This window comes from Bombus vosnesenskii, unplaced genomic scaffold, assembly GCF_011952255.1.
Source record: "Bombus vosnesenskii isolate JDL3184/JDL3185 unplaced genomic scaffold, Bvos_JDL3184-5_v1.1 scf7180000013349, whole genome shotgun sequence".
NCBI classification, from domain to species: domain Eukaryota; kingdom Metazoa; phylum Arthropoda; class Insecta; order Hymenoptera; family Apidae; genus Bombus; species Bombus vosnesenskii.
In genome coordinates, this window is record NW_022882985.1 from 1,295,461 (window position 1) to 1,309,354 (window position 13,894).

Genomic DNA, 13,894 nt, shown 5'->3' on the forward strand with positions numbered 1-13,894 from the left:
AGAAGTATTGTTTTCAAATACACCAAAAAGTTAATTTATTTCTTATAAGAAAATATTTGTGTAGAGATTATTTTTTTGCTATCAAAAAATTGTATTTGAAAATTGACGTAAAACGGTCTTACAATTTGTAATATACATATGAATATTGTATTATGTATATATGTACATATTATTATGGTGTAGATATTTATACATACCTACAAATTTTTTTTACACCAATACGTAAATATTAAAAGTTGAATAAATCTCTAAAGTAGTATGTCACATATCTCGTACATAATCGTATGTACATAATCTCGTTAACAAAATACATTTATTATTTTATTCTAAATAATTAATTAATTATTTAATCAAACGTTATTCTGAAATCAAGATCGATAACGCTTTTGGTCACTAGAGGCGCTAGTGAGTACTGTACATCAAGTACTGATATAACAATGTCTCAAGTACATGTAATTTTATATTACGTATAAATTAAATAAAACTCGTAAATGATTTTATTCTATAAAACATAGCTTACATATCTTAGATTATGTCAATCACGTGTTTTATTAAAATTTAACATATTTCAATATGTCAAAAATGAACGCGCGATAGAAAAATTTGACGCACATTGACAACATAAAAATGCGATTCCGCTGTAGATTGAGAATTCGTCACGTCACATATATATCATATCTATGATATAGAACGACTTTTACGGTAAAAAACCTTACTTTTTACCTTGAGATAAGATATTATCATCAATACAGAAGAAAGATATCTTTTACGGTTGACGTGAGAATAAAATATTTTTCGAACAATGGATATTCTGAAACCCGAATTAATTTGGGTAGATGGCCGATGTTATAGAGTATTAGAAAATATTGAACGGACAGATGCTCGCGACGTTCCTCCTTACTTCGAAGACAATAATTACCATTTGGATGACAAAGATTGTGAGGATGAATATTACGATACAGATATAGAAATTGTACCATATGGATCAACAAAATTTAAACATACATTTCGTGTACCAAAGTATACAAATTTTTTAAGATACGTTATGTAATAAATTCAACATGTAACAATGATTAATGATTGCCACAATATTTTAGAGCATTTTTTTCATATATTATTGGAGCTAAACATGCAGTACGTAAAAGATTAGAAAGTGAAACTGGAACGTTAATACAAATTCCAAAATTAGGCCAAGATGGAGATATTGGTAATTACACTTTAAATTTTTGATTAAAATATGAAACTTTATTTTCATAATACAATTATGTATCTGTATTTTAACAGTAATAATTGGTTCTGATCGCAAAGGAATAATAACTGCACGTCGGAGAATAAATTTATTAATGGAAGCAACTAGGAAGAAATTAGAATTTACACACTTTTTATCAATACCTTTAAATGAAGGTCATATAATAATGAAGTTTAATATGTTTAAAAATGAAGTCCTGACAAATTCAGGAAAGAAATCCAGAGGTGTGGATGAAACAATTTTCCAAACACCAAGTAAATTACATCTTACTATTGGTTTAATGACATTACTTGATGAAACAGAAAGAAGTAAAGCTATAGAAGCTTTATATTATTGTAACGAGCATATTGTAAGGTAAAGAAAATAATATGATATAAAAAATATCTTCTGTTGTTACAAATTTGCTAAAGTTTATTTCATATCATGTTTTTATAACAAATTACAGACCTACCATTGAAAAATATGGACAAATTCCTATACACTTACAAGGAATTGATATAATGCAGGATGATCCTAGTGAAGCAAAAATTATATATGCAAAGCTAGTTAATAAAACTGAGGTTTTGCAAAAGATAGTAGATGAAATTGTAGACTATTATGTCAAGATAGGTAAGACAGCAAATAATACTTTTTAATAGTAGAATATGAGTGCATATGTTAAAGACATTAATAGCTTATACAACAAGAAGCATACTGATAGTAAAATACGTTGCTTAGGTTTAATAATCAAAAGTAAACGTCAATCAAACAAACTGCATTTAACTCTTATGAATACAAAATTTCAAATAAATGAAGAAGAAAGAAATAGTAAAAACTTTATAACATTTGATGCAAGAGAAATATTGAAGGTAAATATATTTAATTATTTAAGTTGTAATATACTAGTTGCAACTAAGAAACATTTTTTAGGCTCATGAAAATACAACCTTTGGCGAAACCATATTAAAACAAATTCACATATCGCAACGTCATACAATTGGTAGTAATGGATACTATCTAGCAACTGCAAAAATTAATCTACTTGAAGGTTTATAAATGAATTGTATATGAATTTATATATCCAATTATTTTTTAAAATACCAAAATTATGAGATGGCAATTGGATATAAATAATTTGTATAGGAAATACTTGGTTTAAAGATAAGATATTTTCTAAAAGTATATTAGCATGCTTTTAAAGTTATTATCCTGTTTTAAATGAAATTTTGTATATTTCTGTTATTATATAGCTTTTATTTTACTAAAGTATTTCATAAGGTAAATAATAACATTAAATATATCCATGATACTAGTACAAGCATTTATAATAAGTAATAATTGTAATTGATCATTAAAACTTGATGAGTTGTATTTATGTTTACAGATGAACCTGTGTAACAATTTGAAAATTCGATTTTCCTATATAATTCATTCTTTAGATGTATTTGCATACCAATGTAAATATTCTGGATTAAAATTCTACATAATTTCATAATGTAAATATCCTGGATTAAGTACCTACAAACTTTAATCTTTAAATGCAAAAAATGTTTTCAAAAGATTGGACAATATTTTTGGTGTTTTATATATGTCAAAATATGAAAAAAGGTCCTATGTATTCAAGAAAATAAATTTTTCGAATTACAAGCAAAAGAATAAATGAATTTATAGTAAGTGTGCAAGCTGTTTTCATAATTGTCTGTTTGCTAAAGTATGCCAGTAATAATTTCAAAACAACATATGAATAAAAATTATTGGTATTTTCTTTATGTAGTTAGATATTTTATTATATGTGTCAGTTTTGTTAATATTGCTGGACAATGGTAATTTATATTTCCTCGTTTGTTTTATATGTATATATCGCTATGATAACTGTCTTATATGTTACAGTATAAAAAGTGTTTATTAACATGTCCTGTATCACACAGGCCAATAATAATCCACAATAGCAATTAAACATAAAGCTTCCATTGGACTAAAAAAGATATATTTTAACTCATTTTTTAGTGAATATATACGAAAGAAGATCTAGGTACCATGAATTCAGGCTTTCATGTCAAGTATTTTAATGTAAGTCTTTAACTCTTTTTTTAATCTCTGTTTATTCTTATTTTCTTGCAGTTCTGCATAGAAGAAAGATTTATTAAATTAGAATATTTAATTAGAAAATAGTCCTTATACTGAATTCCTGACACTTTAATCTCTTTTTATCTACTTTACTTCAGTAATTTAATATTGTACATATTCGACTACTTAATGAATGCTCTACTTCTATTAACTGTCACAAGTTATGGCTCACGAGATACAAAATGAGTTCAATATGTGTACAAACAGCCAAATATAAATTCAATATTCACTTTCAAAATGAGATTGATATAAAATGTTTTACACAGATTCTTTGTCACAAAAAAAACTATTATAATTAAAGTTAATATAATTCTTGTCTTCAAATAATTCACAAACAAAAATTTGTATTGTATGTAAATTGGTATATAGTATATATTTACTTTTTATTATATTGAGATTTTCTCAAGTAACTTTTTAAGAAATTATAAAATTATAAAAATATAACGCGTTTGCATTTTTTAAACCTTGAAGATCCAGAGCATTATTGTTCTCTGTACTTTTTAAACAAGGAGATCTTCATGTATGATATTTTTATATAAATTCAAAATAAAGTATTTTTTCAATATTGTAATTTTTCTTATTTCACCTAATGTTATTTTATCGCTTTAATATACTTTTTGCTTTTTTTATTTTTTTGTAACGTGATGAATATCACGATCAGATCGAAGACGCATGCGTAATGAGTACTAAAAGAGTGTCATACGTCAAAGTAGTAATAGACGAATCACCGTAAAAAGAACTCTAACCTCTTCCCTCTTGCATGTAATATTTAATACGAAATATTAACAAACACATATTTGTAAAGAAATTAATTTATAATTACTAATATTAATTCGATATAGAAATATTAAATATATCTGGTATAGAAATATTTTAAACATATAACAATATGTCACTAAATTTTTTTTAAGCTAAAAATTTCATTATTTGGAATTGGACATCACATAATTTTATCCTACGATATGTTTGTTAGATATTCAAATTATTTTTACAATTTTTAATATCGCTAATCACTAATTGGTATAATTATTATTAAAAATAAACAATTGATAATATCAATTTGCAATAATATTAATTATTTTAGTCCTAGTGTAACAATTTATTGAAATTTTCATAACAATAATGGATCATCTACAATAAATTGAATAATTTGTTGCTTAATCATTTAATATTTTTAAATGTGCAGGATAAAATACACATGTACCATCTCTACCATGATACGATGTATATACATGTATTATGTTATATATGATATAATACATGCTAATTAGTAGTTAGATATTGACATTAAATTATCTGATTCTTCAGGTTTATGAAAAATGCATGGAATCAAGAGAATATTAGTTTTCTGTACATTAACAATCATTTTACCAATTCTACTTATTGCGACACCATTATATTTACGTCATAATTTCTATGCCGATGTAGCATATGCTGTAATGAATTCTGATATCTTGGAAATTACAGATGGTATTTCTACAATATTTTGCTCTGTAAATACACTTTAATTTTGATTATATATGTATATGAATTATATATAAAATCAAATATAAATTATTATTAATAATGATATATAGGCACATATTTTACGAATGAATAGAACATTTAATGCGTTCCAAATGTCACACAAACCAGAAATAACTTCATATAAAAAACATATACGTCTTAAAAAAAGTATGGTTTTACCAGATGATACATTGGAGTACTGGGGATTTTATCTCTTAGGAGGATCAAGCGTGGCACTTTCTGTGTGCTCAAGGTAATGCAATGTTAGAATATTATCATATTTTTTAGTTAATACATAATTGCATATAATAATTATTTGCATAGATTTGAAGGTGCTTCTATACTCGTTGTTAAGGGAGAACGAAATTTGCGAACATGTGGAATGTTAGAACATCACAATACACAAATTGTGGAGGGTATATTTTTACCAGAAGCAAAAAAACAAGTTGAAGTAACATTTAAATCAAATGCAGAACAAATTAATTCTAATAATACTATTATACAGAACAATTATAATAAAACATTAAATGACATTGAAGATATATTGTTATGGGATCATACATTGAACAATACTGATCAAAATATTGGGGCACACTATCCTTATTTAAACAGTTTTATGTCTAATATGGAAAATTATGAAGAAGAAGCAAAAGAATTATTACAGGATAAAAATATTCAACATATTAAAAGGTCTCTGAAAAAAGAAACTATACATACTACCAGAAGATTAAGGCATGCTAGGAAGAGGAAATATAAAATGCAAATGAAAGAAACAAGAAAAAATATTACATTGCAGGAAAGAAAAAAAGCACAAAAGAATCATAAAATCAATTCTTATTTTAAAAGAGATATATATAATAAATACAGTTTATTTCTAAAAAGATTACAAAGAAGCTTGAATTTAGAAGATAATGGAAAGGGTGATATTAATAACAAAATGAATGTGCAAGATAAAAAAAAATCAAAAAAAAGGATCAAAAGAAATCAAGGGGTTGTTAACCCAACACTTTTATTTGATCAAGGTATTCAACATGGTGGAAATGCAGGAAATGTAACAGATACTAATGAGGATTCTTCTGTATCCAGTTTTGAAAATGAGTTATTTAAATGTTATGGGGGATCAATTTTAATGGCTCAAGAATTTGCACCTTCTGAAAAATGCACTGATGTCACTTATTTACTGAACGGCAAACATATGCAAGCTGTGCACAATGTCATAGAAGATGGTTACTATTATTATATCTTTTATAGTGATAATGATATCGTATCGAATGATATATATGCATTATTTGATATTTATAAACCCATTTTTCATTATGAGAATATAACAAATTCTTGTATAAATCAAACAAAATGTTTCTTTCCAATTAATATGCTATCTTCTGATAGAGTAATTGTTGAAATACCAACTAAAGATGATCTTGAATACGAAATAGATGATGTTAATCTGCTTTTATCAAGTTGTCATCCACGAATTGAAGTGTATATATTTTTTCCTGTTGCAGTATTATTCTTTATTCTTAGTTATACTTTCGTGTAATAATATTTACAATTTTGTTTATCAGCACAAATGTTGAATTTTGGTCGAATCGCGTATTATTATTAAGAGACATTATCCTATTGATAGAAATTCTTGAATGGGTGGAATACGAAAATATTTTCATCAGTATATGTGTTTAAAAATACATAAATATCTGTAAATATATATTTACATATTAATATATCCTGATTGTACATATATGTACATATATACGAATATATCTATACTTATATATGTAACTTATATATGTATATATATATCTTTTTATATAAAGAATTGTATAAAGTATGTGCTATTATGTATGTTGTATGTAGTATGATGTTGCATGAGTAGCTTACATTCTATATTAAACATTCCATCCTAGCCACTAATATTTCTAAACATATAAAGCAAATGAGGTAGTGCGACGATTTGAATCAAAAGTCGCATGAAATAGTATTGAATCTATTATAAAGTATTTTCGCCTATAATTACGATAACTACGATCTTTATATTGTTAGATTTATTTTGTTAATTATTATATTCAAAAGTATATATTTCCATTATAAAATTTCAATACTTTTATTGGTGAATGCAGAAAATAAATTGTAATTTGTGTATCCATAATTTGATTAAAATACCTTGAATAACTACCTTTTGGCTTAGAATGACTTCCGGTTCATATCTCTTTACTTCTTCAATCTATTCAATTAAATCTATTCTTTAAACCGAAATATATAGTATATAAACGTTATTTCAAATACGAAAATATACAAATATATCGCTATAGACTGTTTATTTAAAAAAGACTAAGAATATGAAATGCTATCAATGTATGTAATTACATTTGCCGCAAATACCCCACTAAGAGGTCGCAGAGAATTGTGGGCAATTGACGTACTTCCTTTATGCGCAATAGACATTTGGAAAATCGCGTACGATAAAAACCAAGGAATTGAATAAAAAGCTGTTATCCACTTTTAAAAATTAATATCCCGAAACGTTCGAATTGTTTCGCGTAGAATTTTTCGTGTCGAATCACGAGAAAAGTCGATTGAAAATTTGAAGACCGCTCGCAGCGCCATTGTGCGGTGCTCATAAGAATATTCCTTGTGACGCAATAGGAACTCGTCCTTTCCGTCGACCTACCGTGAGTGGAACATGTCGCATACGTCTGAGCGAAGGTAAGTTCAGTTTTTTCATGCGTAATTGAGAAATATGCGTGCTTTCTTATATTTCACTAATTTCTTGTTTACGTTATGCCTCTGTAAATCTGGCGCGACGCGCGGCTGGACGTCAACACTTCACGATATATCCTTAAAAAATAGTGCCGCAATCAGCGAATGCATGGGACACGAGACTGACAACATGGCGTGCATTCATTTTTGTCACATTGTTCGCAAAATTAACGTTAATCCCTCGTACTTCTTCATTTTTATAACCTCTATAATTGTTGTGATTAGAAGTCATAATGGGTATCCATACGGTGGGTCGCCAAACTCTCAGAAAAATATACTTGAGAAGCTTTATTATAGGAACTGCATGCTCTCTACTCGTACTTGCAAACACGTTTTACTTTGCATTTAAAATTACGTAATAAAAAATAGATTTTCTTTGGTAAGACTAGTAAAAATGGTGCGAATTGAATAATGTTCAACAATGCTACATAAAATTATAGGCATTATGTCTCGTACAATCGAGACTCGTCTTGCTGGGGCATGCTTTCGCGTGAGTCACTGTCAACGCATCTATCAAGTCATCGATAAATTCATTATCATATCTGCAGGATGATCTAAAGGCATTGTTGATACATTTATAGGAAATCAGATACTTTTTAACGAGGAATTCCTACGTTATTGAGATAAAATACCTTTTAACATTCGTTGCGAAATTGAAATACTATGATGTCGGATTTTTACGGTTCAAGGTCGCTAAGATTCAACATTATTTATACATTTGATTTTGGAGTAAACATATAATGCAAATTACTGGAACAGTTTATTCATTCCTGGTACCACTGATTAGAATTAAAAAACTAAATGCTACAAATGAAACAAATTTTTTTTAGATATATTCTATTGCAAATTATACAGTTATATATTTAAAATAAAAATCAAATTTTTATTCTGATGTATCATTTGTATTTCAGAAACGATGATCAATGGGCAGGAGATTCCAAAAATGGTCCTAGTGAAAGTGATCAACAGACATACGATGGCCCCCCTGGCATGGAGCCCGATGGGATCATCGAATCCAACTGGGATGTTGTAAGTTAACGATTACAATAGACCACTTATTCTTAAATTTTGAGTTTAATAGGATATCCTCTTAAAAGGATTGATTGTTATAATAATTTTGTGCTTTGTATATAAACTAGGTTGTTGACAACTTTGATGAAATGAACCTAAAAGAAGAATTACTACGTGGTATTTATGCTTATGGCTTTGAAAAACCATCTGCAATTCAACAACGTGCCATTCTGCCATGTATAAGAGGACACGATGTGATTGCACAAGCACAATCAGGTAACAAAATCAAAATATATGCTTTGATATAAAAATAACAGAATTTCGTTTCTAATTTGTGGAATGTTCAACAGGAACTGGCAAAACTGCTACATTTTCAATTTCTATTTTACAACAAATTGATACCAATATCAAGGAATGTCAAGCGTTGATTCTAGCCCCAACTCGTGAACTTGCTCAACAAGTAAGTACAATAAAACTCTAAATGTTAGCATATTACTAACTGAACAAAACACATTTTAAATAAATATGGCTGAAAAGATATTCCAAATTAAAGTAAATTTTGAAAATCGAAGATAATATAGTGTTATGAACCAAAATAATAAGATATAAATCTAATAATCTATCTTATAAATCTAAGACAAACAGGTTTTCTTATCTAAACTAAACTAAAAAAAATCTTTTTGTTCTTTTTTCAGATCCAGAAAGTTGTTATTGCTTTGGGAGATTTTATGCATGCAGAATGTCATGCATGCATTGGAGGTACCAATGTACGTGAAGATATGCGAAAATTAGAACAAGGTGTTCACATAGTAGTTGGTACACCTGGTAGAGTTTATGACATGATTAGTCGACGGGCATTACGGGCCAGTAGCATCAAACTGTTCGTATTAGATGAAGCTGATGAAATGCTCTCTCGTGGTTTCAAGGATCAGATTCATGATGTATTTAAATTATTACCTCAGGAAGTACAGGTATATAAAAATCCGATTGTATTTTTTATATTACTGATAAAATTTACTCTTGAATAAATTATTTAACTATTTAAAAAAAATCATGAAAAATAATGAACCAATGTAGTAAAATTTTTGTTTTTCAGGTTATATTACTATCTGCTACTATGCCGACAGATGTATTAGATGTGTCTACATGCTTCATGCGAAATCCAATTCGTATTCTGGTTAAAAAGGAAGAACTTACACTAGAGGGTATCAAACAGTTCTTCATCTACGTTGAACGTGAAGAATGGAAGTTTGAGACTCTTTGTGACTTATATGATACATTAAGTATCACCCAGGCAGTTATCTTTTGTAACACGCGGCGTAAAGTAGATTGGTTAACGGAGAGTATGCGCACCCGCGACTTCACAGTCTCTGCTATGCATGGAGACATGGAACAAAAAGAGCGAGATCTCATTATGAGACAGTTCAGAACTGGATCATCTCGTGTCCTCATAACAACTGATCTTCTAGCACGTGGTATTGATGTTCAACAGGTTTCTCTTGTCATCAATTATGATTTACCTTCCAATCGCGAAAATTACATTCACAGGTAAGTTATTATATATGTTTATATATATTATATTATTTTCCTATAAATGATTTTAAATTATCTTTCAAATTTCATTAATTTTAAAAATTATGTTTTTGAAAAAACATACAATTTATAAAAACTGAAAACGTTATGCACTGAAACTATATTACAGAATCGGTCGAGGTGGTCGTTTCGGTCGTAAGGGAGTGGCAATTAACTTGGTAACAGATGACGACAAACGAACATTGAAAGATATTGAACAATTCTATAATACTAGCATCGAAGAAATGCCAATGAATGTCGCAGATTTGATCTAAATCTGACTATTGGCTATAATTCATTATAATTAAAAAAAAAAAAAATAAAAGTAAGTGACATACGGAGCTCTCAGCTGATCTCTCATGGTGTGTGAGTATATATAGAGTGAGTTGGTGAACTATAATCGCTTATGTAAACGCGATCTACCGAAATATTCCAAACGTTCTCATCTCAATTTCATTTTATAACAGTAGATTACAGAAATAGTTATTCGTTACGCTAGACAAAAATTAGTACTATTATATTATAATTATTACAATTATCACTACGGATACTACTATATTTCTATTCCTATCACTATTGCTCTTAACTATTATTACTGTTACTGGTATATACTCTTGCGCTACTCTCTTCTTGTTCAATATTTATTACTACTACTTCTCCCGCTGCTATTCCTACTATATAACTCTCTATTCTTAATATCTCTCGTATCCCTGTTATTATTACTATAAATACCGGGATTGCTGCAGTTTCTAATACGAATTAATAATATTACCGCATCGATAAAGGTACAATCATTGCGATTGCTACTAGCGTGAGGTGAAGAAAGGCAGAAACGAAACTGAGAAGTGAGGCAATTCAGCCAACTTCGGTTGTTCCTTTACCTCTCTGTTCTTTCAAGTCACAGAGATATCCTACATTTTGTGTAAATGCATCTACAATCTTATCTAACGTACCCAAATTCTATTATGAGTTTCAAATCTTTTATTTTGAATCATTTTATTTCGTCTTCTTTCTTATACAACATTTCCAATTGGATGATTTATTCTATGTTCTGTTGTCCCTCTTCAACACTTTTACCACCGCGATTACAACGTGTTTGTCTAGGCAGAGGTTTAGTTGGGTATTGGAAGGGGTACTTTAATCACAAGCGTTGTCGAAGGAGATGTACATTCAGACTTTAGATGATATGAATTTTTTGTATGTCCCAAATCCTAAGTACATACCTTCATTAAGAAATAAAGTGTTTGACCTTTTAATTGTGGTTTTTGTTATTGCATTCACTATTATATACTCGAATACTTTAAAAAAAAATTTCGTTTTATAATGGAAAATCCAACTAAAAGGTATTTTTAAAACAAAAAAAGAAAGGAAACCGCGTGTAAATCATTATGGTTACAATAAATTTCATTACCAGATCATATCGAGAACAAGTTCTACGAAACTGTACGCATTATCGAAAAAGTTCTCACAGTTTTTATTTGTATTTGCAGGCAATTTTGAGCGGTCCAGAAATGAGGGAGATATTTTTGGAAATAAAGACCAAATTTCGTGATTCAATATAGAAGTTTTGTAAATCGATTACCTCTCTAATTTCCTGCCCTTTGCAGGTTATTATATAAACAATATAATATAAATGTCGAATTATTTATACATACATTTGCATTATTTATTTTTAATAATTATAGAAGTCAGATTTTTACACGATCATTTTATATCTTCTCAATAAAAAGGCATGTGAAAATACTTTTCATTCATTAGTTGTGTATTTGTGTGCTTTGTTGGGAATAAAATTTTAATGTTTCGTATATTGTGAGAACTTTTATAATAAATATATATATATATATAAATATATATATATATATTATATCTTCGTGAAGAAAGTGTGTTACGAATAAATATCCGATTATTCAAGCACAGTCTTATTTTGTAACGTCGACAATAGTTTTCGAAAGTTGGAGTAATTTCATGCAATTTTTCATTTCGACATTTAATATTATTAGAACAATTCAAGGTATCTTTTCTTCCGTATGTATAAGTATTTTGAAACTGCTCGAATTTCCGAAAACTGTTCATTATTCAATTCTGTAAATATTACAAATGATTTTTTCGAATGGTGGACTATTGTGAGTTCTATTGTATTTATACATTATAGAAAAACAATATGGTTAAATTGAACTCTTAAAATCAACACAATAAATGTGCATGTCGTTTACATACAGCCATCGCATCACTATTTTTACTTGTCTATATTTATTTTAAAATACTCATGTTTATTTTACATTAAGTGGATTATTAAGCATGTTAAGATCATAATAAGGGTTTGCGATGACCGTAGATCCTCAATATAACATAATAATCCAAGAGCCTTAAGATCCACCTTCATTTCAACGTAATTATTTACTTTATCCAAACGATATATAATAATGTGTATGTAACAACAAATAATCGATACGACTGTAATGTATTGGCACAAATTAATATTAAAATGAATCGAAAGCCCGAATTGTTCTCAAGCCTGTTGCTTTAATAATTTCAATATTAGAAATTTGCTTTTAGAAACTAAGCATTCAAAGTCTGATTTCTTTCAATTCCAAGTGACCCTTAAATATCGATGAGTAACTAACCAAACGATTATTGATTGCTAACTTACTAAATTATGGAAATGTCGCTGTATTTCTCAAGAGGAAGTGTACTAAGATATGGTATGTCCAATGATGTATTGAATTTCGATAATAATACGAAGTTTCTCCTTCAAACATATACAGTTGTTTAAAAAAGGAAGAGTTAATTATGAATTTTTAATCGGGTTTATATGTTTGCTATTTGTATTGAAAAAGTCGAAAAGGAGAAAGTTCGAGTAATATATTCTAATCTTCTCCGTTAAGAAACATTCTGATCTTGAACTAAAAATTCTTCAAATCAAAAATAGCAAATGATTCGGAAGTGTGTCGCTGCCACTATAGTGGAAAACGCTGGACGTGAGCACACTTTTATTTACATTTTTTGAACCATATACATACTGATACCAAATGTATTAGTAAAATGTGTAATCGTGTTTCAAATATAATAACGAGATTTGGAATAATATTTAAAAAAGACATGAACACGATTAATTTATTAAAGAACATTTGATAACATCAGTAGGTACATTATCTTTCTTTATTCGTTTAACTTTAATTATAATAAAAATCTTTTATTTAAGAAAAGTATGAGTACATCTATAACAAAAAATTAAATTGTTATATATTTTTAATATCTACAATGGTCAGTCATAAGCTACTTAAATTTTTGTGGCTTTAGTATCGTTAAGTAATACATATAAATTAAAAACATAAAGCTTTTCATTTGTTAAATGACATTCAAATATTATTGATCTTTTCTCGTTATGTCAAATCTTTATATTTAGATATTTGTAAATATTTATATTTTGTTTTTTTTATATAATTAAACAAATTTAATTCCGCAATAATTTAAACTAAATAGATTAAGTACTTGATATTACAATATCTGAGAAAATAAAAAATATTGCAGGAATAATAATATGGCAAGGAAGAAGGATATTATCATATACCTTTATTCTATGTATTAAAAATGTATATGATTAATAATGGAGAACTTTTTATATTATACTTTTGTTTATCTCTAAATAGTTTAATCAATAATTTAACGTTGCATAAGAAATGCGATCACTAA

General features: G+C 27.9%; 3 protein-coding genes across 9 annotated transcripts; all 3 read left to right on the plus strand.

Moving 5' to 3' along the window:
- The first annotated feature begins 408 nt into the window (after positions 1-408).
- Positions 409-3,679, plus strand: LOC117236594 (activating signal cointegrator 1 complex subunit 1). 3 transcript variants are annotated; one of them, XM_033499685.1, is made up of 9 exons: positions 409-1,020; positions 1,098-1,207; positions 1,285-1,603; positions 1,695-1,858; positions 1,967-2,097; positions 2,159-2,276; positions 2,613-2,898; positions 3,119-3,260; positions 3,350-3,679. In XM_033499685.1, exons 1-7 carry the CDS (start codon positions 803-805, stop codon positions 2,624-2,626), a joined length of 1,074 nt encoding a protein of 357 aa, XP_033355576.1. In that variant the 5' UTR covers positions 409-802; the 3' UTR covers positions 2,627-2,898; positions 3,119-3,260; positions 3,350-3,679. The 3 variants fall into 3 exon arrangements, with proteins under 3 accessions (XP_033355576.1, XP_033355577.1, XP_033355574.1); XM_033499686.1 differs by having other exon boundaries at positions 2,159-2,506; positions 2,613-3,260; XM_033499683.1 differs by having other exon boundaries at positions 2,613-3,260.
- Positions 3,680-4,062: 383 nt separating this feature from the next.
- Positions 4,063-6,585, plus strand: LOC117236592. Of its 3 annotated transcripts, XM_033499679.1 has the most exons (5): positions 4,070-4,117; positions 4,542-4,579; positions 4,664-4,848; positions 4,933-5,114; positions 5,186-6,585. In XM_033499679.1, exons 3-5 carry the CDS (start codon positions 4,675-4,677, stop codon positions 6,399-6,401), a joined length of 1,572 nt encoding a protein of 523 aa, XP_033355570.1. In that variant the 5' UTR covers positions 4,070-4,117; positions 4,542-4,579; positions 4,664-4,674; the 3' UTR covers positions 6,402-6,585. The 3 variants fall into 3 exon arrangements, with proteins under 3 accessions (XP_033355571.1, XP_033355570.1, XP_033355572.1); XM_033499680.1 differs by lacking the exon at positions 4,542-4,579 and having other exon boundaries at positions 4,063-4,117; XM_033499681.1 differs by lacking the exons at positions 4,070-4,117; positions 4,542-4,579 and adding an exon at positions 4,234-4,360 and having other exon boundaries at positions 4,663-4,848.
- Positions 6,586-7,407: 822 nt separating this feature from the next.
- Positions 7,408-11,951, plus strand: LOC117236593 (eukaryotic initiation factor 4A-I). Of its 3 annotated transcripts, none has more exons than XR_004493883.1 (8): positions 7,408-7,564; positions 8,530-8,647; positions 8,758-8,905; positions 8,980-9,089; positions 9,325-9,600; positions 9,726-10,177; positions 10,332-10,567; positions 11,692-11,758. XR_004493883.1 is itself a non-coding variant. In XM_033499682.1 (7 exons), the coding sequence occupies exons 1-7, from the start codon at positions 7,542-7,544 to the stop codon at positions 10,474-10,476; spliced, it is 1,272 nt and encodes a 423-aa protein (XP_033355573.1). In that variant the 5' UTR covers positions 7,408-7,541; the 3' UTR covers positions 10,477-11,951. The 3 variants fall into 3 exon arrangements, 1 of the variants encoding a protein (XP_033355573.1); XR_004493884.1 differs by having other exon boundaries at positions 10,332-10,526; XM_033499682.1 differs by having other exon boundaries at positions 10,332-11,951.
- The last annotated feature ends 1,943 nt before the right edge of the window (positions 11,952-13,894 follow it).